General features: G+C 42.8%; 1 protein-coding gene across 2 annotated transcripts in view; it reads right to left on the bottom strand.

Annotated features, from left to right (window-relative positions):
• Nucleotides 1-26,396, bottom strand: part of LOC115159721 (synaptic vesicle glycoprotein 2C-like) — a 53,842-nt gene that overhangs the window by 25,485 nt on the left and 1,961 nt on the right. Inside the window, exons 2-4 of one of the 2 annotated variants that reach the window (XM_029709727.1) lie at nucleotides 15,989-17,028; nucleotides 8,416-8,596; nucleotides 1,512-1,663 (exon numbers count right to left, since the gene is read on the bottom strand). In XM_029709727.1, the coding sequence (XP_029565587.1) occupies nucleotides 1,512-1,663; nucleotides 8,416-8,596; nucleotides 15,989-16,607 (952 nt within the window). In that variant the 5' untranslated portion in view covers nucleotides 16,608-17,028. Of the gene's footprint in view, nucleotides 1-1,511; nucleotides 1,664-8,415; nucleotides 8,597-15,988; nucleotides 17,029-26,396 lie in introns of those variants that run through there. The other variant, XM_029709728.1, reaches the window with a different exon arrangement.

The raw sequence follows: 26,396 nt of genomic DNA, 5'->3' as shown, positions 1-26,396 counted from the left end.
CATAACTTTTGATAGTAGATAGTAGACAGTAGCAGACAGTAGCGGATAGACAGACAGTAAACTGTAGCAGACAGAAAGCCAGTAGACAGCAGCAGACAGACAGACAGACAGTAGCAGACAGACAAACAGACAGTAGCAGACAGACAGACAGACAGACAGTAGACAGTAGCAGACAGACAGTAGACAGTAGCAGACAGACAGCCAGTAGACAGTAGCAGAAAGACAGACAGAGACAGAGACAGAGACAGAGACAGACAGACAGACAGACAGACAGACAGACAGACAGACAGACAGTAGCAGAAAGACATAACTTTTGATAGTAGACAGTAGACAGTAGCAGATAGACAGACAGACAACCAGTAGACAGTAGCAGAAAGACATAACTTTTGATAGTAGACAGTAGACAGTAGCAGATAGACAGACAGACAGCCAGTAGACAGTAGCAGAAAGACATAACTTTTGATAGTAGACAGTAGACAGTAGCAGATAGACAGACAGACAGCCAGTAGACAGTAGCAGAAAGACAGTAGACAGTAGCAGACAGACAGACAGTAGTAGACAGTAGCAGACAGACAGACAGTAGCAGACAGACAGACAGTAGAAGACAGACAGCCAGTAGACAGTAGCAGAAAGACAGACAGAGACAGAGACAGACAGACAGACAGACAGACAGACAGACAGACAGACAGTAGCAGAAAGACGTAACTTTTGATAGTAGATAGTAGACAGTAGCAGACAGTAGCGGATAGACAGACAGTAAACTGTAGCAGACAGACAGCCAGTAGACAGCAGCAGACAGACAGACAGACAGACAGTAGCAGACAGACAAACAGACAGTAGCAGACAGACAGACAGACAGTAGACAGTAGCAGACAGACAGTAGACAGTAGCAGACAGACAGCCAGTAGACAGTAGCAGAAAGACAGACAGAGACAGAGACAGACAGACAGACAGACAGACAGACAGTAGCAGAAAGACATAACTTTTGATAGTAGACAGTAGACAGTAGCAGATAGACAGACAGACAACCAGTAGACAGTAGCAGAAAGACATAACTTTTGATAGTAGACAGTAGACAGTAGCAGATAGACAGACAGACAGCCAGTAGACAGTAGCAGAAAGACATAACTTTTGATAGTAGACAGTAGACAGTAGCAGATAGACAGACAGACAGCCAGTAGACAGTAGCAGAAAGACATAACTTTTGATAGTAGACAGTAGACAGTAGCAGATAGACAGACAGACAGCCAGTAGACAGTAGCAGAAAGACATAACTTTTGATAGTAGATAGTAGACAGTAGACAGTAGCAGACAGTAGCGGATAGACAGACAGTAAACTGTAGCAGACAGACAGCCAGTAGACAGCAGCAAACATTAGACAGTAGCAGACAGACAGACAGTAGACAGACAGACAGTAAACACGGGTAATCCCTGGTTGAGGGTTCAGGCCTAGGCTGCTGATATCAATCACTATGATTGGTGACCTAGGTGTGATAGGACAGGTCCCTCACCGTAGTGTGGTATGATGAGCCAGGCCATGGCCGAGGCATAGATCCCTCCTATCATCCAGAACATGCAGAGCCAGCTCAGGTGCTCTCCTCTCTTCTCCCTCGCCAGGAACTCCACAAAGTAGGGGAACACGATGGGGACCGCCCCACCAATCCTGCATGGGGACATGGGAAATGTCAGAAATACATGTATATGGACAAATTAACTGACAAACAGGGTAAAGTTCTTGAATGCCCTGTTTGTCCTTTTTGTCAGGTCACTTTCAAAACATCACTGTTTGTGTGGTCTTTAGGCAGCTGGAAAACAACATGGCAGCTCTGACCTGGCGTAATCAGTCTGGAGAGAGAAACAGAAAGAGAGAGGAAAGGAGAGACTTTTGACATTTTGTCTTACTTAAATGAGACATCCATTACACTAAAACCACTAGAACCCCCCCCAATAAAAATGCACTGCATGCCACCGCGACTTCCACACAATCACATTACACAAGAACACAGTACAATACAATACACCCTCCAGCACCACATTACAACTGTACAACCAACCCCTCCTCTCCAGCCGTACAGACAGCTCCCCCTAAGCCCCCATACCTCCAGAGAGAGAGAGAGAGAGGGAGAGAGAGAGAGAGGTCCATCTTGGTCTGATCTGGTGGATGATAAAAATCAATAGCCCACCAGAGGAACCAGCAGTCAGTAGCCTAAAAGCCTTTCTTCTGGTCCCACTGGCAACACAGTAGGACAGACATCAAACTATTAATAGATGATTATCTGTCTATTTCTGCTGCTTTTGTTGTTAGGATCTCTGCTGATGGGTTTGTTTGGGAAGGGAACAAAATAGTGACGGTTTGCTACAGCAGGAAAATAATCCTGCAGCAACAGGAAATGTGAATTATTATGTGGATTATAATTAATGGGATTTTTTTGTAGGGGCTAATACATTTTATGTTAGGGCAAATCAAGTCTAACATTTTTAAGTAGAAATTACAAACTTTAGAAGCCTTGAAAACACTACAGGTTAGCATTTCCTGCTGTGCAAGAAAAGTATTGTCAGGAACTCAAAGCAGCAGAGGGGTGAAGTCAGGCGCAGGAGACCAAGGTCCATGAACACACGTTTTAATAGGCAACAGTCCAAAACTGCCAACAACATGTAAGGCAGGGTGAAAATACAATAACAGTAAGAGCCCGAAAACAGAGTAGGGGCGCAGCCCAGAAAAACTTGTATGCCTAAACACACAAAAATGCAGAGGGAATGCCTAACCTAACCTAACCTAACCTAACCTAACCTAACCTAACCTAACCTAACCTAACCTAACCTAACCTAACCTAACCTAACCTAACCTAACCTAACCTAACCTAACCTAACCTAACCTAACCTAACCTAACCTAACCTAACCTAACCTAACCTAACCTAACCTAACCTAACCTAACCAAAACAATCCCACACAATACCCAAACCTAAACAGAGAGACTAAATACCCCCCCCACTAACGATCTAACACAATACAGGTGCACACATAAACCAGACCTAACCAAAAGAAATTGAAAAGAGGATCGGTGGCAGCTAGTAGGCCGACGACCGCCGAGCGCCGCCCGAACGAGGAGAGGCGCCACCTTCAGTCGACGTTGTGACAAGTATTATCAACAAAACAGTGATTAAATTAGATCCTACATCTGTAGGAAGCCTTTTCTTTATTTTTCTGTCTCATTGAGAAGTGAATGTATGCTAAGTGTAGCAATTCAATCCAAATTATATCATTTGTCTGACAGCCAGTGGAAACCCCCAGCTAGCTGATGGCTATCAAAGAGACGAGGAGAGAAGAGTCTTTAAATCGACATGGAAATAAAAGAAAGACAGGCATTGTATTAGATAAAGTGTGCTGGCAATATGTAGGACTGGTAGAGTGGAACTGCAATAAGGTTTAGTCTATGAGTCACACACACACACAACACACTCCTACACGACACACACTTACTAATACCCCAGCTGAGTTTAAATCCATTGTGTTGTTGCAGATTGATTTTGACAGCTCTGTCCAACTGAAACCTTGCTTTAGAAACAGTCCTGTGATTTATGAATCCCCTCGGGCCAAAACAGGCTGTCTCAGATTAAATTACATTTACTTCTTAATGCAAACGCACCAGAGAGCCAGGTCATGCTATGAATAACAATCATGGTCAACAATCACCAGGTAATCAATTGTGCAGAGAGTGTATTATCTAAGAGTCTCATCTGCTTATTCTTCTTTTAGCATACCGTTTTATTCTATTTTGCCAAAGCTTGTATCAATGTTTCTACCTATTGTTTAGTCTTTTATTCATGACAAAAAAAATGTTTTCTTTCCACTGTCAAAGTCAGTGACATCTTGTGATTATACAAGCAGACTTTAAATCAGTCATTAAACAGAACAATAAGGACATTTAGTTTGCTGTGAATGTTTAGCTAAGGTTTGTGTTTCTCTCTGTTCTTTCTCTCCCCCACTGAGGGGAAGGGCTGTTGCCAGACAGCTTGAATAACCTCCTGTACGGTTCTCTGACTGTGGAGTGGAGACTAGAGGGAGAGAGAGAGAGAAACAGCAACCTTGGGGAAATCCTCTGCATTATCAATAACAGCAGACTCCTACATTTCCTCAGTGAAAACAATGTACTGAGCAAATGTCAAATTGGCTTTTTACCAAATTACCATACGACAGACTGTGTTCACCCAGCACACCCTAATTGACAAACAAACAAACCAAAACAAAGGGAAAGTCTTCTCATGCTTTGTTGATTTCAAAACAGTCTTTGACTCAATTTGGCATTTTGATGGAAAGTGGTGTTGGGGGAGAAAACATACGACATTATAAAATCCATGTACACAAACAACAAGTGTGTGGTTAAAATTTGCAAAAACACACACACATTACTTTCCACAGGGCCGTGGGGTGAGACAGGGATGCAGCTTAAGCCCCACACTCTTTAACATATATAGCAATGAATTGGCGAGGGCACTAGAACATTCTGCAGCACCCGGCTCACTCTACTAGGATCTGAAGTCAAATGTCTACTATTTGCTGTTGATCTGGTGCTTCTGTCACCAACTAAGGAGGGCCTACAGCAGCATCCAGATCTTCTGCACAGATTCTGTCAGACCTGGGCCTGTCAGTAAATCCCAGTAAGACAAAAATAACGGTGTTCCAAAAAAGGTCCAGTTTCCAGGACCATAAATACAAATTCCATCTAGACACCATTACCCTAGAGCACACAGAAAACTACACATACCTCGGCTTAAACATCAGCACCACAGGTAACTTCCACAAAGCTGTGAACGAGCTGAGACAAGGCAAGAGGGCCTTCTATGCCATCAAAAGGAACATAAAATTCAACATGCCAATTAGGATCTGGCTAAAAATACTTGAATCAGTTATAGAACCCATTGCCCTTTATGGTTGTGAGATCTGGGGTCCTCTCACCAACCAAGAATTCACAAAATGGGACAAACACCAAATTGAGACTCTACATGCAGAATCCTGCAAAAATATCCTCTGTGTACAACGTAAAACACCAAATAATGCATGCAGAGCAGAATTAGGCCGATACCCACTAATTATCAAAATCCAGAAAAGAGACGTTAAATTCTACAACCACCTAAAAGGAAGCAATTCCCAAACCTTACATAACAAAGCCATCACCTACAGAGAGATGAACCTGGAGAAGAGTCCCCTAAGCAAGCTCATCCTGGGGCTCTGTTCACAAATACACCCCACAGGACAGCAACACAATTAGACCCAACCAAATCACGAGAAAACAAAAGATAATTACTTGACACATTGGAAAGATTTAACAAAAAATCTGAGCAAACTAGAATGTTATTTGGCCCTAAACAGAGAGTACACAGTGGAAGAATACCTGACCACTGTGACTGACCCAAACTTGAGGAAAACGTTGACTATGTACAGACTTAGTGAGCATAGCCTTGCTATTGAGAAAGGCCGCCGTACTTTAACTATTTGCACATCATTACAACACTGTATATAGACATAATATGACATTTGAAATGTCTTTATTCTTTTGGAACTTCTGTGAGTGTAATGTTTACTGTCAATTTTTATAGTTTATTTCACTTTTGTTTATTATCTAGTTCACTTGCTTTGGCAATGTTAACATATGTTTCCCATGCCAATAAAGCCCTTAAATTGAATTGAGAGACAGCTGTGGAGGAGTGAAGACGGGAGAGAGCGAGCCTTGGCGGAGTATATATATATATAAATAAGAGAGAGAGAGAGAGAGAGAGAGAGAGAGAGAGAGAGAGAGAGAGAGAGAGAGAGAGAGAGAGAGAGAGAGAGAGAGAGAGAGAGAGAGAGAGAGAGAGAGAGAGATTTCTTTGACCATGCAGTACTCTTCCAGACAAAGCTCTACTCCCACGGCTCTCTCTCTCCTCAACCAAGGAGAACACAATGTCGTCATGGAAGACTTTTAGTGGAAGAGAACTTAATGGAACTGTCACGGATCCCTCCGGAACTTTCATCACGCACACCTGGCCCCTATTCCCACTGATTAGTATTTGTATATATGTGCCCTTTGGTTTCCATTGCCCTTTGGGTTTTTGTGCCCTTGTGGATTGCGCAGATGATTACGGGTCTCGTCCCGTGTGTTAATCATTGTGCACATGTGTTATTTATTCGAGGTACTCCTCGCTTTTTTGTTTGGGTTTCAACCCTGTGTTTTGTATGGTGTTTATTTGGTCTTTGTCCCTGTGCCTTTACACGGCACATCGTCATTTGGGGTATAATAAAAAAATAACTATTACGCATTCCTGCGCCTGTCTCCCAAATCTCTTCATGCCAGCGTGACAGGAACTTATGAAGTATTCTAGGAGAGGTTCAGAGGAAGAGAACTTCATGGAACTTATGAAGTGTTCTAGGAGAGGTTTAGAGGAAGAGAACTTAATGGAACTTATGAAGTGTTCTTGGAGAGATTTAGTGGAAGAGAACTTAATGGAACTTATGAAGTGTTCTAGGAGAGGTTTAGTGGAAGAGAACTTAATGGAACTTATGAAGTGTTCTAGGAGAGGTTTAGTGGAAGAGAACTTAATGGAACTTATGAAGTGTTCTAGGAGAGGTTTAGTGGAAGAGAACTTAATGGAACTTATGAAGTGTTCTAGGAGAGGTTTAGTGGAAGAGAACTTAATGGAACTTATGAAGTGTTCTAGGAGAGGTTTAGTGGAAGAGAACTTAATGGAACTTATGAAGTGTTCTTGGAGAGGTTTAGAGGAAGAGAACTTAACCTGTTGGGGCTAGGGGGCAGTATTTACACGGAGGGATAAAAAACATACCCGATTTAATCTGGTTACTAATCCTACCCAGTAACTAGAATATGCATATACTTATTATATATGGATAGAAAACACCCTAAAGTTTCTAAAACTGTTTGAATGGTGTCTGTGAGTATAACAGAACTCATTTGGCAGGCAAAAACCTGAGAGATTCCTTTACAGGAAGTGGCTTGTTTGACCATTTATTTGCTTCCAAAAACTCAGGATCTCTGCTGTTACGTGACACTTCCCACGTCTCCAATGGGGTCTCAGAGCCCGGGAAAAACCTGAATGACGTAATTCAAAGCCCTGGCTGAAACACACGAGAGCTTTTGCTAAGTGGTCTATCAGAGGACAAAGGCTTAGGCGCGTGACCTGCCCCGCCCCCGGCTTTCGGTTTTTCCCTCTGTTTACAGACAGGCAGATTCCCGGTTGGAATATTATCGGTTTTCTACGAGATAAATTGCATAAAAATTGATTTTAAACAGCGGTTGACATGCTTCGAAGTACAGTAATGGAATATTTAGAATTTTTTTGTCACGTTATGCGCTATGCGCACGACCGTGATTTACCATTCTGATAGTGTCTAGAACGCACGAACAAAACGTCGCTGATGGAACATAACAATGGATTATTTGGGACCAAACCTACATTTGTTATTGAAGTAGAAGTCCTGGGAGTGCATTCTGACGAAGAACAGGAAAGGTAAGACCATTTTTCTTATAGGAAATATGATTTTGATGAAGGCTAAACTTGCCGGGTGTCTAAATAGCTAGCCCGTGATGGCTGGGCTATGTACTTAGAATATTGCAAAATGTGCTTCATCCGAAAAGCTATTTTAAAATCGGACATATCGAGTGCATAGAGGAGTTCTGTATCTATAATTCTTAAAATAATTGTTATGCTTTTTGTGAACGTTTATTGTGAGTAATTTAGTAAATTGTTAGTAAATTCCCCGGAAGTTTGCGGGGGGTATGCTTTTTCTGAACGTCACATGCTAATGTAAAAAGCTGTTTTTTGATATAAATATGAACTTGATTGAACAGACATGCATGTATTGTATAACATAATGTCCTAGGTGTGTCATCTGATGAAGATCATCAAAGGTTAGTGCTGCATTTAGCTGTGGTTTGGGTTTTTGTGACATTATATGCTACCTTGAAAAATGGGTGTCTGATTATTTCTGGCTGGGTACTCTGCTGACATAATCTAATGTTTTGCTTTCGTTGTAAAGCCTTTTTGAAATCGGACAATGTGGTTAGATTAACGAGAGTCTTGTCTTTAAAATGGTGTAAAATAGTCATATGTTTGAGAAATTGAAGTTATAGCATTTTTGAGGTATTTCTATTTCGCGCCACGCGATTCCACTGGCTGTTGACTAGGTGGGACGCAAACGTCCCACCTTGCCCAGGGAGGTTAATGGAATTTATTAAGTGTTCTAGGAGAGGTTTAGTGGAAGGAAATGTTCTACAAGACATGACACATTATAAAGTACTATAATAGAGTAGAATACAATAACAGAATAGTGCAAAGTATAGTACAGTATAGTATAGAAGAGTAAATTAGAGTTGAGAAGACTAGAATAAAGTAGAATAGAACAGAACGGACACCACTCACCCGAAGCCGGAAAACATGCGGCAGAAGAGGAACATGCCGTACCCCTGGACAAAGGAGGAGAGGAAGGAGAAGAAGCCGTTGACAGACATAGCGATGAGTAGGCACTGTTTACGGCCCACCTTGTCTGACAGACCCCCCCAGAAGAACGCCCCCACCATCATCCCCAGGTACACTATGCTACCTGCAGAGAGAGAGGGGGGGGAGGGAGAGAAAGAGAAGGGGGTCGAGACAGACAAAGAAAAAGAGAGTGGGAGAGAAGGAGAGAGGGGAGAGAGAGAGTAAGACAGAAAGACAAAAATAGAGAGTGGGAGGGTGGGAGGGAGGGAGAGGGGGAGGGAGGGAGAGGGGGAGGGAAAGAAGAATGGATTTTATTTATTTATTTATTTTACCGTTATTTTACCAGGTAAGTTGACTGAGAACACATTCTCATTTACAGCAACGACCTGGGGAATAGTTTCAGGGGAGAGGAGGGGGATGAATGAGCCAATTGTAAGCTGGGGATGATTAGACAGCCGTGATGGTATGAGTGCCAGATTGGGAATTTAGATAAGAGAGGGAGTGAGAAAATATTCATTTACACAGTGTTGCCTTTTTAAGTGGCCCTTTTATATTTTGCAGCACTTGAGAATGATCTGAACCATCTGGACCAAACATGTTTATTTTTTAAGGCAAACTGCTGATTAGGGAGAAGACACACACACACACACACACACACACACACACACACAAAAGCAGGTGTGTCACATGCATAAACGGTGTCAGAACTGCTGCATGTCTGACTATTAGTACAGTCCAGAGCAGACAAGGTCACGTGGTGTGATTTAACCAGGCCTGTCAATTCACACTCATTGATAAACCACTGAGGGGTCACAGAGATCTGGTCAATCTGATTGGACAGTGCCTGGGGACCTGCAGACAGACAGACCTACAATAATAAAGAACACACAGGCAGCCATGAAGCCACAACACTAACTGAACCTCACCATGGAGTATCACTTCATATCACAACACTAACTGAACCCCACCATGGAGTATCACTTCATATCACAACACTAACTGAACCTCACCATGGAGTATCGCTTCATATCACAACACTAACTGAACCTCACCATGGAGTATCGCTTCATATCACAACACTAACTGAACCCCACCATGGAGTATCGCTTCATATCACAACACTAACTGAACCTCACCATGGAGTATCACTTCATATCACAACACTAACTGAACCTCACCATGGAGTATCGCTTCATATCACAACACTAACTGAACCTCACCATGGAGTATCGCTTCATATCACAACACTAACTGAACCTCACCATGGAGTATCACTTCATATCACAACACTAACTGAACCTCACCATGGAGTATCACTTCATATCACAACACTAACTGAACCTCACCATGGAGTATCGCTTCATATCACAACACTAACTGAACCTCACCATGGAGTATCGCTTCATATCACAACACTAACTGAACCTCACCATGGAGTATCACTTCATATCACAACACTAACTGAACCTCACCATGGAGTATCACTTCATATCACAACACTAACTGAACCTCACCATGGAGTATCGCTTCATATCACAACACTAACTGAACCTCACCATGGAGTATCGCTTCATATCACAACACTAACTGAACCTCACCATGGAGTATCACTTCATATCACAACACTAACTGAACCTCACCATGGAGTATCACTTCATATCACAACACTAACTGAACCTCACCATGGAGTATCGCTTCATATCACAACACTAACTGAACCTCACCATGGAGTATCGCTTCATATCACAACACTAACTGAACCTCACCATGGAGTATCACTTCATATCACAACACTAACTGAATCTCACCATGGAGTATCGCTTCATATCACAACACTAACTGAACCTCACCATGGAGTATCACTTCATATCACAACACTAACTGAACCTCACCATGGAGTATCGCTTCATATCACAACACTAACTGAACCTCACCATGGAGTATCACTTCATATCACAACACTAACTGAACCTCACCATGGAGTATCGCTTCATATCACAACACTAACTGAACCTCACCATGGAGTATCACTTCATATCACAACACTAACTGAACCTCACCATGGAGTATCACTTCATATCACAACACTAACTGAACCTCACCATGGAGTATCACTTCATATCACAACACTAACTGAACCTCACCATGGAGTATCGCTTCATATCACAACACTAACTGAACCTCACCATGGAGTATCACTTCATATCACAATACTGACTGAACCTCACCATGGAGTATCGCTTCATATCACAACACTAACTCAACTTCACCATGGAGTATCACTTCATATCACAACACTAACTGAACCTCACCATGGAGTATCGCTTCATATCACAACACTAACTGAACCTCACCATGGAGTATCGCTTCATATCACAACACTAACTGAACCTCACCATGGAGTATCACTTCATATCACAACACTAACTGAACCTCACCATGGAGTATCGCTTCATATCACAACACTAACTGAACCTCACCATGGAGTATCACTTCATATCACAACACTAACTAAACCTCACCATGGAGTATCGCTTCATATCACAACACTAACTGAACCTCACCATGGAGTATCGCTTCATATCACAACACTAACTGAACCTCACCATGGAGTATCACTTCATATCACAACACTAACTGAACCTCACCATGGAGTATCACTTCATATCACAACACTAACTGAACCTCACCATGGAGTATCGCTTCATATCACAACACTAACTAAACCTCACCATGGAGTATCGCTTCATATCACAACACTAACTAAACCTCACCATGGAGTATCGCTTCATATCACAACACTAACTGAACCTCACCATGGAGTATCGCTTCATATCACAACACTAACTAAACCTCACCATGGAGTATCGCTTCATATCACAACACTAACTGAACCCCACCATGGAGTATCGCTTCATATCACAACACTAACTAAACCTCACCATGGAGTATCGCTTCATATCACAACACTAACTAAACCTCACCATGGAGTATCGCTTCATATCACAACACTAACTAAACCTCACCATGGAGTATCGCTTCATATCACAACACTAACTAAACCTCACCATGGAGTATCACTTCATATCACAACACTAACTGAACCTCACCATGGAGTATCGCTTCATATCACAACACTAACTGAACCTCACCATGGAGTATCACTTCATATCACAACACTAACTGAACCTCAAAAATATTGTGTTCTGACATCAGGAATTGATAGGGGAGAGTTTCATACCACAACACTGACCTGAAAACAACTGTCTGAGTGAGGTAACAGAAATCGGCAAGTCTTGTTTTTTCCGCAGGAAGGGAGTGTGATCTCTTTTCAAGTCCCAAGAGACACTGGGAAGTGGAGGAGGGGAAAGGGGGCAGTAAATAATCCACTTCACTCCAGAGTCCAGATATGTTAATATAAATTCTAATCAGTGTTCGAGGGGAGAGGTGATCGTTTACCGACACTGTGCCTCATCACTGCCGGGAAGGCCAGAGCCCACAACCCAGACCCTCCCTGTTTTCTTCACTTCTGTTTTCCCTTCTTGGAATGTTGGTGATGCGACTGATAGGCTGAAGGTAGAGGGCTTTATTGAGACGTACAAACGGGACGATGAGAGACACTTATTCATTATTAGTGACAACAGACACTGGACTCTATAGCAGAAACTACAGGACGGTTCTACATGGAAACCAAAAGGGTTCTAACTGGAACCAAAAAGGGTTCTTCAATTCCCAGTCATTGATGATTGGGACCTACAAAGGGTGCAATTCAGTCTTTACTTCTTACCACAACACCTGCTATGAAATAATGGGATTCACACACATTTTTCTGAGAATTGCTGGAAGGGACGTTCACTTCCACAACAAATGACTGCGTAATAAGCATTATTCAAATAAAGCTGCATTTAGTCTAATTGAATGTAAAGAAAATCCTACGCTTTAGAGATATTTCTGCAGACTGTCTATCTGCTCTCTCATCTCCAACGGTACGGTACAGCGGGCAGCTCTGCCTTAAGCCCAGAGGGACTACTTAACTAACTCAATGCTAGCTGCTGCTGTTATCTCCACCAGACAAGATGAGCAAACAGCTAAATCACTAGCCTGTCAATCTACTATCCCCCAAAAGTGAACCTATTCTATTGGTTAGATAGTCGTTCTGTACAATAGTGGGACGATACATTCCAAATTCATAGAACCAGTAAGACTAGGCTACATCCAAAGACGATAAAAAGGGGGCGGCTAATGCAACAGATCAAAACATTTAGCTTAAAATGTTGATCAACTATTATTTCTTCAAATTCTAACACAGCAATGAGCACAAGGCAGTAGGCAACACGCAAATGTTCGTTCCATAACGCAATAAGCATAAAACATGGCAAGCATTTGATTAAAAAAAATATATAATTATACAGGGACAGTGCACATTAATCAACGTTTCAGTAAAAGTGCCGGTTTTAGCCAGCCGGCTAATTTTCAACCGCAGTCCCCTCATGAGGCCGAGATTAAAATATCCGTTCGATAGCTTGAAAAAGTGGAGATCTACATATGCAACAACTAGCATGGGTTGCTAATATGACTAGGACTGTGCCTTTGGCTACTGGACAATGAAATAAAGTTTATTTGAAAATGAGAGAAATAGGCTACTGGTTTCAGTGGCATATGAAATAATACATAAATTGCCTGGACGTTTGGTTGGATTATGGCTAAGATACTTTGAAGCAAGGTAAGACATGCCTCATAATATGTAGTAAAAGGTTCAGGTTTCAAACAATTAAGTATATGTTTTCAAAATGTTAATGCCTCCAGCTCATTGCAAAGTGGTGTGTGAGTGTCACGTCCTGACCATAGAAAGCTTTTATTTTCTATGGTAGAGTAGGTCAGGGCGTGACAGGGGGTTTTGTCTAGTTAAAATGTTCTATGTTGTGTGGTTCTGGTTTCTGTATTTCTATGTTGGTTTTTTGGGGGATGATCTCCAATTAGAGGCAGCTGGTCATTGTTGTCTCTAACTGGGGATCATATTTAAGTTGTTGTTTTTCCCACTAGGGTTTGTGGGAGATTATTTTGAGTTAGTGTATGTTGCACCTCTTCATCACGGTTGTTTTTGTTTATTAGTTTATTGTATGTTTTGCTTAGTTTGGTCTTACCTGTGGCTCAGTTGGTAGAGCATGGTGTGTGCAACGCTAGGGTTGTGAGTTCGATTCCCACGGGGGGCCAGTACAAAAAAAAAAGAAGAAATAATGCATGAAATGAAATGTATGCATTCACTACTGTAAGTCGCTCTCGATAAGAGCGTCTGCTAAAATGTAAAAAAAAAAGTAGTTTCACTGTTATAATAAAATGTGGAACGATATACACGCTGTGCCTTGGTCTCCTTCATTGTACGACAACCGTGACAGTGAGGTGCTGAAGCCTGCCTAGTTCCCTATACACTTGAATGGTGAATGGGAAGCGCGCTTCAATTACCAGTTGAGAAAAAAAAATTGTAGCTCTTTTTAATTGTGTCTTTTAAAACTGTTTTTAACATGTCCTTATAAAAGCTCTTGTTTCACTCCATCCAGCAGCAACGAACAAGCTACGTCGATGTAAAGGGGTGTGTAACTGGTGGTAGGGAAGTCAGACGCAGGAGAGCAGAACTAGGTCGTAGCCAGAACAGTTTAATCCAAAAACCAACGGCATAAAAATACTACAGAATATGGGTACAAAAAACCCGACGCGCACCAGTAAACATATGCACAAGCACTTCACACAAACAATTCCACACAAAGACATGGGGGGAACAGAGGGTTAAATACACAACACTTAATGAGGGAAATGGAAACCAGGTGTGTAGGAAAACAAGAGAAAACAAATGGAAAATGAAAAGTGGATCGACGATGGCTAGAAGACCGGTGACGCCGACCGCCGAATGGAGAGGAAACGACTTCGGTGGAAGTCGTGACAGTCGACTGGTATTTCAATCAATGAATAGGCTAAAATGCATTATTTCACAATGGGATTTTTTTTCTTCTCCCAGACAACTGGCCAGTGCCAATTTAAATGATCAGCTTTTCATGGCCAAAAGCCCCCGACCCGGTGCCAGGATAAAGTGACTAAGGGGGCAGTTGAAATCGGCGAGGGGGCAAACATTTTTGGCTTTCTTGCATTGGAATTACAGTGTATTCGGAAAGTATTCAGACCCCTTGGATTATTATAAAATAGATTTATTTCCTCATCAATCTACACACGATCCCTCCGGTCATAATCAATTCACTGTCAGTCAATAACGGGATGAAAACCTCACACACCCCATCATAGGGCAGACACTCCTGCAGGCCCCCCTCGCATTATTCACCTAGCCTAAGACACAGATGAGAAGCATTTTTTCCCCCTTTTTATGGAAACCCAAAGGAGTCAACTGCCCCAGTGGCTTTCCATACCCCCTTTCACACACCCTGCTGTGGGTGTCCTGAGACAGCTTAGCATGGTTAAACTGCAGAGAGGCATAATACTGCACAGATTATACTACCTCACAATCATAACTCACCATCACCCCACAACAATGAAAAACAGAGGGGGATGTAATAAAGAGGTAATGGGATAAAAAGAGGAAGAGGAAGAGAGAGGGAGGTAACAAAGAGAGAGGGATGGGAATGTATAGAAAGAATGAAGAAAAGCAGGTAAAAGAAAAGTGTTTTCCTGCTGGTGTCAGTCATAATGCCTCTCTTTGTCTCAAGCCATTTCAGAACTATATAAACCTGTTTTCTCTTTCTTTCTCTCCCTCTCTCACTCTATCAGTCCCTCTCTCTTTCTCTCTCTGACTCTATCGTTGCCTCTCTTTCTCTCTCTGACTCTCTCTATCGTTCCCTCTCTTTCCCTCTCTGACTCTCTCTATCGTTCCCTCTCTCTCATTCCCCCTCTCTCTCTCTCGCTCTCTCTCTCTCTCTCTCCGACTCTCTCTATCGTTCCCTCGCTCTTTCTCTCGCTCTGACTCTCTATCATTCCCTCTCTCTTTCTCTGACTGTCTCCATTTCTCTCTCTTCTTAACCAGACAGTCAATTAGGAGCTCTTCTCCACTAATAGTGTGGATGACCTTCATACAGAGCCATGATGAGGCGAGACAATCAGACCTACACTGCACCAGAAGGCTATTTCAGGGTCCCAAAGACTGCAAACGGTTTCTCTGTTTCTTTAGGGTGAGTCACCACTACCTCAGAATGATGATGGTGACAGACAGTAAAAGTGAGCAAGAAAACATGTTAACTGCATATGGGTTTGTGTGGCCTTGGAATTTCTGGTTCTCTAGAATTTCTGGTTCTGCACACACAGCTCTCTACTCAGGCATCCAAATATCTGGTGCCATGACAACCCAACCTGTTCTAACGTAATGAGAGTACATTTGTAAATGTCATCCAACGTCCTCACTGCCCCTATTTCTACCAACACACACACACACACACACACACACACACACACACACACACACACACACACACACACACACACACACACACACACACACATACACACTCTTCCTTACCTAGCCACCCAGCTCCAGAGTTGGGAACACACATGTCAGTCTCGGCGCTGGGCAGGACAAACCCCACCACAAACACCTCAACACCGTCTGACATCAGCGCCATGCCCAGCACGAAGAACAACTGCCACTGGAACCTGCCGTGGCCACACTCCTGCATGATCAGCTCATACTGCTGGGCCAGCTCCTCCTCGTCCGCCTGCCTCTCCTGCTCCAGCTCCTTACGGTCCTTCAGGCTGTCTGAGACAGGTTGACCCAGAGAAACCTGCCCATCCCTGGGCTTCCTGTCAGTGTAAGCAGGCACCCCCTGGTACTCCCCCTCGTAGATCTCATCTTCATCATCGTGACCCTCCGTGGCGTCACTGGCGTAGTGTTCGCCATCTTCGTCGTTGGCGGTGCGGCTGCAGGGAAAGTGTCCGTTGCTGTCGGGCTGTGTGTAGCACGTGTCGTCATTGTCTTTGTCCTCGTTCTGGAACTGGCTGTAGTTGCGTTGGGAGGAGTACTCTTCCGTGGCGCGGTTCACAATCTTGCTGACCTTCTTGGCAGCGTGGCGTTTGGCCTCTTTGGCGATGTCCTTGGCGCCCTTCACCAGCGACATCCTGTTGTTGTACGACTCATCCATCTCACTAACTCAGATAGATAGATAACCAATCTGTCTTTATTTGTCCTTTATCTAACCAACTAGGTCAGTTGGGAACCAATTCTCATTGGCAAAGATTTCTCCCAAAGAACTGCAGTGGAGGACAACTTAACTGTCAGAAACTTAACTTACGTTAGCCTACTTGCTTACTTTCTTCTGAAGTATCAGAGTGTAAGTTATTGAATGGCAATTCAGTTGCAGCAAACCACAGTGAGTTTGGAGGTGGGCCAAATGGTGCTAGCGTTGGCTAGGATCACTAGCTGTTGCTGCTGTGGTGAGGGAGAGCAGATCTCTACGGCAGTGGGATGGGAGCAGTCACAAGGTTGAGCGGTGAAGACAGCTGGGTTCCAGTAATAGAGATCACTATGCAGACTGTGGTTAGATCTGGTCACAGCTCATCTGTCTGTGGAGAGAGAGAAATACATTTAAGACTTAACTTAATACCCCAAACTGAACCCATATCACCCTCTTTGAACTGGACAGTGATTTGGATACAGCAGTGTTCAGGTTCCCTTTGTCAATATAAGTTCCCACAATCGGGCTTTCTGCAGAGTGGACTATTTCTGCCGGTAGTTAGTGAGGAACCCTTGAGGCCTTCAGTGTACGCTATAAATCTTCCTAAACATTATCAGGGGATATGTCTGTCAGCCTGTGAGGTCAATGGAAGGAAATGAATGTAAAAGGCGGAAACAGGCCAAAAAAAGAGAGAGAAGGGGATAAATAAAAGTGGATAGATTCCATGCACCCTCTGACTGAAATGGGCCTCTGAGACACCCGTGTTTTCTGTTTGGGGTCTATGACTTCCATCTAGGTCTGTGTGATCCGTCAAGTTATATTATCTATTTTCTGTGTTCGGTCTAGACTGGTCTAGAATCTGTATATTCTGTGTGAGCCAATGTGTTCCATTCCATCTAGCTCAATGTATTCTGCTGTTTTCTTCCAGGAATCTATGTACTGCTCCCAGGCCAGGCTACAGTACACTACAGTCCAGTACATGTCATGTGGTGTGGGACTGGCGTCCTCCTCTGTGACTACTTGACACTGTGACTGAGGATCTCAGAGGGCCTGTCAAAACATCAGACCTCACCATCACCACCCTGCCCCCAACACCACAGCCTGCTGACAGACAGCATCTCAACCTCTCACACTGAAGCCTGTGAAGCATGGGGCACATCTCAGACATCATATAACAAATCAAATGTTATTTTAACAGAGCCTACATACCGTATAGGATACATATCCTTAACATTATTTCAAGTGGAGTTATTTTAGATAGTACACAGTATTATCTATCTTGGATAAATTCTCCAAAACCTGTTTTAGCATGATATCTGTTTATGTCCCAGGACTCGAGTGGAGTAGAGTGTAGAGTACTGAGGCTGGGCTGAGGGATGAGTCTGGGCTGAGGGGTGAGGCTGGGCTGAGGGGTGAGGCTGGGCTGAGGGGTGAGGCTGGGCTGGGCTGAGGGGTGAGGCTGGGCTGAGGGGTGAGGCTGGGCTGAGGGGTGAGGCTGGGCTGAGGGATGAGGCTGGGCTGAGGGACGAGGCTGGGCTGAAGGGTGAGGCTGGGCTGAGGGGTGAGGCTGGGCTGAGGGGCAAGACTGGGCTGAGGGGCGAGACTGGGCTGAGGGACGAGGCTGGACTGAGAGGTAAGTCTGGGGTGAGGCTGGGCTGAGGGGTGAGGATGAAAGGTGAGTGTGGGGTGAGGCCCATGTATATTTATAGGCAGATGACAGGTTAATTAATGTATGGTGTTTGTGCTAACCTCTGGCCCCAGGGCTGAGATAAGACATCAGGATGAATCTGTCATGCAAGCAGGTGCATTGAAGCTGGGGTCTAGACCAACCTCAACCAGCCCTGGGATCTAGAACAAACTCACCCAGCCCTGGAGTCTAGAGCAAACTCACCCAGCCCTGGGGTCTCGACCAAACTCAACCAGCCCTGATGTCTCGATCAACCTCAACCAGCCCTGGGTTCTAGAACAAACTCAACCAGCCCCGAGGTCTAGAACAAACTCAACCAGCCCTGAGGTCTAGAAGAAACTCAACCAGCCCTGAGGTCTAGACCAAACTCAACCAGCCCTGATGTCTCGATCAAACTCAACCAGCCCTGATGTCTCGATCAAACTCAACCAGCCCTGATGTCTCGATCAAACTCAACCAGCCCTGATGTCTCGATCAAACTCAACCAGCCCTGAGGTCTAGACCAAACTCAACCAGCCCTGGGGTCTCGACCAAACTCAACCAGCCCTGAGGTCTAGACCAAACTCAACCAGCCCTGATGTCTCGATCAAACTCAACCAGCCATGAGGTCTCGATCAAACTCAACCAGCCCTGATGTCTAGAACAAACTCAACCAGCCCTGGGGTCTAGAACAAACTCAACCAGCCCCGGGGTCTAGAACAAACTCAACCAGCCCTGGGGTCTAGACCAAACTCAACCAGCCCTGGGGTCTAGAACAAACTCAACCAGCCCTGATGTCTCGATCAAACTCAACCAGCCCTGATGTCTCGATCAAACTCAACCAGCCCTGATGTCTCGATCAAACTCAACCAGCCCTGAGGTCTAGACCAAACTCAACCAGCCCTGGGGTCTCGATCAAACTCAACCAGCCCTGAGGTCTAGAACAAACTCAACCAGCCCTGGGGTCTAGAACAAACTCAACCAGCTCTGGGGTCTAGAACAAACTCAACCAGCCCTGATGTCTAGAACAAACTCAACCAGCCCTGATGTCTAGACCAAACTCAACCAGCCCTGATGTCTAGAACAAACTCAACCAGCCCTGGAGATTTTGCTGCAGTCAAATAGAGTGGAAAGCAGCGTTGTTCTGAGGGGGGATGTTTGTAGTCGTGTGTGTGATGTAAAACGCAACTTTATATATCCGTGAGTGTGTGTGCCCATATGCATGTGTACAGTATGTGTACAGTATGTGTACAGTAGGTGTACAGTATGTGCCGTGTGTGCACCACAAGTATGTTATACCTATGTTCTCTTCCTATTTCATTCCACCAAATCAACTCAGTCCGATAAAACAGGTAAACCAAGGTAAAACCACACTGTAACAACAAACAAAGAGACAACAATAATCCACCACCAAGACAACAAACAAACCCCCAGCTATCTCTACTTCCTGTTCACCTGGCCCATCTAGAGAGGAGAGAGCCGTCTCAGAGGCTGCGTACCAAATGGACCCCCAGCTATCTTTACTTCCTGTTCATCTGGCCCATCTAGAGAGGAGAGAGCCGTCTCAGAGGCTGTGTACCAAATGGCACCCTATTCCCTACATATTGCTATGGACCCTGGTCAAAAATAGTTCACTATATAGGGAATGGGGTGCCATTTGGGACACGGCCGGTGTTCTATTCCCGTTAGACAAGTCCCCTAAACTCTATGACAGTAATGTAGCTTCTCTAACACAGTGTCTGACGGCTCGGTGGAGTCCTGCAGGACATCAAACTCATCATCACACTGGATACTGAGGCTCTGCACCCAGGGGGGAAGGAGGGAATACCTGATCAACTCCATAACTAACTTAGACTGAACTTTTACAAAGGGGGGTATGAATTCTGGTGGGGATGGGATACCAAGCAGCCAAGATAGGGGTGGGATATAGACTGTGGAATAGGAATGCCTGTGTTTTAGTAGAGTTTGATTGAAAGACTCTTCTCTTTATCGCTGTCTCCTAACTTCTCTCTCCCCCGCTCTCCTCCTCCCTCCAACCCTCTCTTTCTCTGTTGCCACAGTTTAAACGGCTGGCCAGATCGGCTCTCCATTTTTCAATTGTATTTTTTTATTTCACCTTTATTTAACCAGGTAGGCCAGTTGAGAACAAGTTCTCATTTACAACTGCAACCTGGCCAAGATAAAGCAAAGCAGTGTGACACAAACAACAACACAGAGTTACACATGGAATAAACAAACGTACAGTCAATAACACAATTGAAAAAACAAAGTCTATATACAGTGTGTGCAAATGACGTGAGGAGGTAAGGCAATAAATAGGCCATAGTAGCGATGAAATTACAATTTAGAAAATTAACACTGGAGTGATAGATGTGCAGATGATGATGTGCAAGTAGAGATACTGGTGTGCAAAAGAGCAAAAAAGTAAATAAAAACAATATGGGAATGAGGTAGGTAGATTGGATGGGCTATTTACAGATGGACTGTGTACAGCTGCAGCGATCGGTTAGCTGCTCAGAAGGCGATCCGCAACTTAAAAGGCCTTGTCGGTCTGTTGACATTTCATTATGTACTGTATGACGGTGGATCCATCCCTTCCTACACATAGTTAATATGCTAATGGCCCTTAATGTTGACAGAAGTCGCCGCTGTGCACCATGAGATTCACAGATAACCCTGTAAATGTATATGGTACATCAGCATAAACACACACACTGACAAAGTTGTGGTCACAAAATCACACTTATGTAGAATTCACACACACATCCACCCACAAATCCAGTCAAATGCCTTTCCACATTTCTGTCCCTGCGTAGTGTAGGTTACTATAGGCTCACGGTGTGTTTTAGGCAATATGCACACTTCCTGCTGGCTGGAATCAGGAGCCTGCTAAGAGGGACAAATTATTTCCTCCTAGTGGGGCTGTCATGACCCGCTGACGCCACACAGCCACCTTCATTAATCACACACACACACACACACATGCATGCACAAACGCACACGCACCCACACACACAAACAGTGAATCACAGAGAAGGGGAGATTTGTCCCATTTATAAAGCTGAATAAAAATAAAAAGGCCTTCATCTGCACTGTGATAGAACAGACAACAGTTCAGGACAGGTGGTACGGGCATGACATATTTCCAGATCCAACCAGGGTTGTGATCAGTAAACAGGAACACATAGCATGATCAGTAAACAGGAAAACATAGCCATGATAAAAAAAAACGTTTTTTAAATTAAATAAAAAAATGAGGACTGGAGATGTATTACCTCCTCCATTTAAAAACATCTTGGTTCCAGTCCAGTGGTCAGCTGGCAGGTTGTGACATCATAAGGTCGTGATCCTGGAGCTGTGACATGCTGTGGGTTGGTGGAGGCTCCAAGATGGCAGCTTGAACGCACGCTTCCTACCGAGCTCTGCATACCAACTTTAGAAAGATAAAGGTTGTGCGCTACTGGTAAGAAGTCAGGTGCAGGAGAGCAGAGAGTTGTGATCAGGCGCACTTTATTTGGCAGAAGCACAACAGACGCAACTGCGTCAAAAAACCTCCAGCCAATGGCAAAAGTGAATGAGCGCAAAAACACTCACAACAATGTAAATGTATGACAATAAATATACTACGGGTCAAAACACGATACCCGGGTCAAAACACGATACCCGGGGAAAAACCAGTCTGGCGCGTAACACTAACCACGTAACAAAACAATTCCACACAAAGACATGCGGGGAAACAACAACAAATGGAACAATGAAAAATGGAGTGGCGATGGCTAGGGAAGTCGTGACACTCCGACTGTGACCCTTTAGAAAAGCGTATTCTCCATTGGCTAACCAAGTTCCCGAATGATTTACTTACAGTAGGTGGGGATTTTAATATTTCTCCGAATAATATAATTGATAGATGGTCTCCGGGACAGTCCACTTCTATGAATACAAGTTTGAGGCAGTTTATGGAAAGGTTTGATAGATATTTGGAGAGTAAAGTTTCCTAATGACAAGTCTTTCACATGTAGTAATAAGGCATGATCCAGACAGTCATGCATAGATTTCTGGCTGGTGTCTCAATGTTTTGATAAACAGGGTATTTCGGGTTAACATCCTTGCCACTCCCCTTAGAGCTATTTATATTGACATTAAACTTTTTATCTCTGATAATGGCCTTGGCAGAGCATCCTACTGGAAGCTTAATAGCTCTATATTAAAACATGAGTTGGTCAAGATGGAGATAAACAATTTAATTACACACTTTTGGAACAAAACTATAAATGACAATTCATACAGTAATAACTGGGAGCTTTTTAAATATGAGGTAGGAAAATATGGGAGTATTCTTGCCAAGATCACCACTTTTTTACCTTCATTTAACTAGGCAAGTCAGTTAAGATCAAATTCTTATTTTCAATGACAGCATAGGAACAGTGGGTTACCTGCCTTGTCTGCAGTAAGACAGATTTTTACCTTGTCAGCTCAGCAAATCAATCTTGCAACCTTTCAGTTAGAACATTTACATTTTAGTCATTTAGCAGACGCTCTTATCTAGAGCGACTTACAGTAGTGAATGCATACATTTCATTGCATGCATTTTTTGTACTGGCCCCCCGTGGGTATCGAACCCACAACCCTGGCATTGTACACACCATGCTGGTCGTTGCAAACACCATGCCCTACCAACTGAGCCACAGGGAAAGTCCAACACTCTAACCACTAGGCTACCTGCTGCCTGTTGAAAGTCTCTCAGAGGAGGACAAATCTGTTCTGTTTGAGCTACAAAACAAGTTGGATGACATGTAGAAATTGAAAGCAGAGGGAGCCTTTGTCAGATCCTGGAAGAAGTGGCTAGAGGAGGGTGAACAAAATTAATCTTGTTTTTTAAGGTTAGAAAAATACCACACTAAAAATAATACAATTCAACAATGAAATATTAATGGTCTCATGACAGATGATCCCAAATGAATCTCTAACTTTAGTTGCAACTTCTACAGGAATTTATATAGTTCTAAGTATTGTGAGGTTTTCTCAACTCTTTTTTTGACTCTGGGGGATGAGAAATCAATTGGGGAGGCTCCTGGGACTGATGGTATATCTGCTGAGTTTTACAAAACTTTTTCTCAACAGTTGGCCCCATTTCTGTTGGATGTCTTTTCTGAAAGCATTGTAAATAATGCTCTCCCTCCCAGTTTGACTCAGTCTGATTACATTAATACCTAAACCCAAGAAAGACTTCTTCTACTCGATAATTGGCGTCCATCTGTCTGCTCAATAATGACTGCAAAAAGAATGAAGGTAGTATTGGACTCAATTATAGAAGAGACCCAATCTGGCTTCATGAGGAATAGAGATATATCTAATAATATCCGACTGGTGTTAGACCTTATTGACTATTCTGATCTAATCTTCGAATATAGTTTTATTGTCTTCTTAGACTTTTATAAAGCCTTCGATACAGTGGAACATGAGTTTCTATTTCTCTCCCTTGAGAAATTTGGCTTTGGGGAATTATTTTGTAGTACTATTAAAACTCTTTATATGAATGGGAACAGTTAAATTAAGTAAAAGCATGGCACTTCTAGATTTGATTTGAAAAGAGGAATTAGGCAAGGTTGCCCAATTTTGCATGACCTCTTCCTGCTTGCAACCCAACTTCTTACAAGTTCTGTTAAATCCAGCGATATAAAAGGATCTCTATTGCTGACAGAGATATTATCATAAGTCAGCATGCAGATGACACAACCCTCTTTTTGAAAGATGCTGACCAGATTCCTAGAGCAGTTGATGTGATAAATATATTTTCCAAAGCATCTGGTCTTTGCCTAAACCTTAATAAGTGTGAATTGTTTGCTGTTAAAGACTGTGTGATACCCTCTATATGCAATATTCCAGTCAAGGAAAAAGTAACATCCCTTGGAATTACCTTGGGATACATTGGGATCTAAGGATCAACAGGAAAGATGCTCATAAAATGTTATACCTATTATTGAAAAAAACAAAAAGTTGAACCATTGGTTGCAGAGGGATTTATCCTTGAAAGGTCGAGTATTGCTTTCTAAAGCTGAAGGTATCTCCAGACTTACTTATGCAGCCCAGTCTGTCATGGCTGTCTGAATGATCGGACCAAAATGCAGCGTCTGTTTCGTTCCACATATTTATTAAACTGTGAAACTTAATGCAATACAAAAAATAAACTGAAGGAAAAAACAACAAACCGTGACGCAGGAGGAACAAACACTACTCACAAAATATAATCACCCACAAAAAACAAGTGGGACAAACATCAACTTAAATATGACCTCCAATTAGAGACAACGACAACCGGCTGCTTCTAATTGGAGGTCATGCCAAACAAAAACCAACCTAGAAATACAAAACTAGAAACTCAACTTAGAAATACAAAAAACAGACAAACACCCCCTGTCACGCCCTGACCTACTCTACCATAGAAAATAGCAACTTACTATGGTCAGGACGTGACACAGTCCCTATATCTTGACAACAAAATAGGTAAAGCGGTTGACCAGGCTCTTTAACTTCATCTGGAAAAATCGTACACATTTTATTAGGAAATCTGTCGTTATGAACTCCTATGAATATGGTGGTCTCAATTTTTTTGATTTTCCTACTTTGAATAATACTTTTAAGATAAATTGGGCTAAACATTTCTTAAAGAATCCAACTCCATCCCTCATATCTTCTCCCGTTTTGTGGACACAATTTTATGTTACTTTGTAACTATAACATTGATAAAATTCCTGCAAAATGATCTGCTTTTCATAGACAAGTATTCTTAGCGTGGTCATTAATATATAAACATAATTTTTCCGCACATAGGTATTTCATTTGGAACAATAAGGACATTTTGTATAGAAACAAGTCTTTATTTTTTAAGAACTGGTTCAATAATCATATCCTGCTGGTGAGTCCATTTTTTTATGCAGAAGGATTGTTACTCAATTATGAGGAATTTTTATCTCGTTACAATATCCCTGTAACACCTAGAGAGTTCACCATAGTCTCTGATGCTATTCCATCTGGAACTCTCATGTTATTTAGAGGTGTAACCAGACCTCACCTTCTTGACCTACCCTAACTTAATCTAGTTGACTCTCCAATAGGGAAAATGTGTTTCTCCTTGCTCCCTCAGAACAACAGATCTATACGTGCTTTATTTCAAAGGGATATTGTATCCATTCCTTATGTCACAATTTACTGGAATACATTGGTCGCTAATATCTGTTGGAAAAAAGTCTAGTTATTGCCACACAAATACCTGCTTGTTAACAAGGTCAAAGAGGTCTCTTTCAGAATGATCCTTAAGTATTACCCTGTGAATCATTACCTGAAGAAACTCAAAAAAGACATTAACATTAACTGTACTTTTTGTGTTGAGCATCCAGAAACAGTTTTGCATTTATTTTGGCATTGTCTACATGTAAAACAATTATGGAAAGATATTCACAGTTTTATAATTGTTAATATTCTTGATGACTTTTGTTTGTTATGGGAGAATGTTCTGCTCGGTTTCCTTAACCATAATAAAAAAACATGTTGTGGGCTGGATGACATGAATTTGGGAGAACTCCCAATGCCTGAAACATTTTATTCATTTTTGATTTTTTAAGGCTTGTAGTTCTGTCATGTAATCAGTATACTGACATAAGGACCATGACGTACGGTCTTTATATCAGTTTGCAAAAGTAATTACATTAAATGTGACTATATCAATGGAACAATCTACTCATGAGTTGATAAATTACAGATTTTTCAAACCAATAAATTGTAGGCTGCTACATCAAGCTACTGATAGGCTATTGATCGTTTACTGCTATTAAGGCTTTGCTGAAATAAAACAAATGAGCTGGATAAGATTTCCTTTTACGATGCATGAACTCCAAAGATAAGCAGGTGAAAATACACACTCCCTTTATCCCAACCTGAAGTCAACATTGAGTAGGTTCTGTCCCAAAGCACCCTGATCCCTATGTACTGTAGTGTACTACTTTTGACCAGAGAACATAGAGCTCTGGTCAAAAGTAGGGTGCTATATAGGGAATAGGGTGTCATTTGGGACAGAGACTCTGCCTGTATAG

The sequence above is a fragment of the Salmo trutta genome, chromosome 23, assembly GCF_901001165.1.
Source record: "Salmo trutta chromosome 23, fSalTru1.1, whole genome shotgun sequence".
Lineage (NCBI taxonomy): Eukaryota > Metazoa > Chordata > Actinopteri > Salmoniformes > Salmonidae > Salmo > Salmo trutta.
This window is presented reverse-complemented; position numbering and strand designations above follow the sequence as displayed.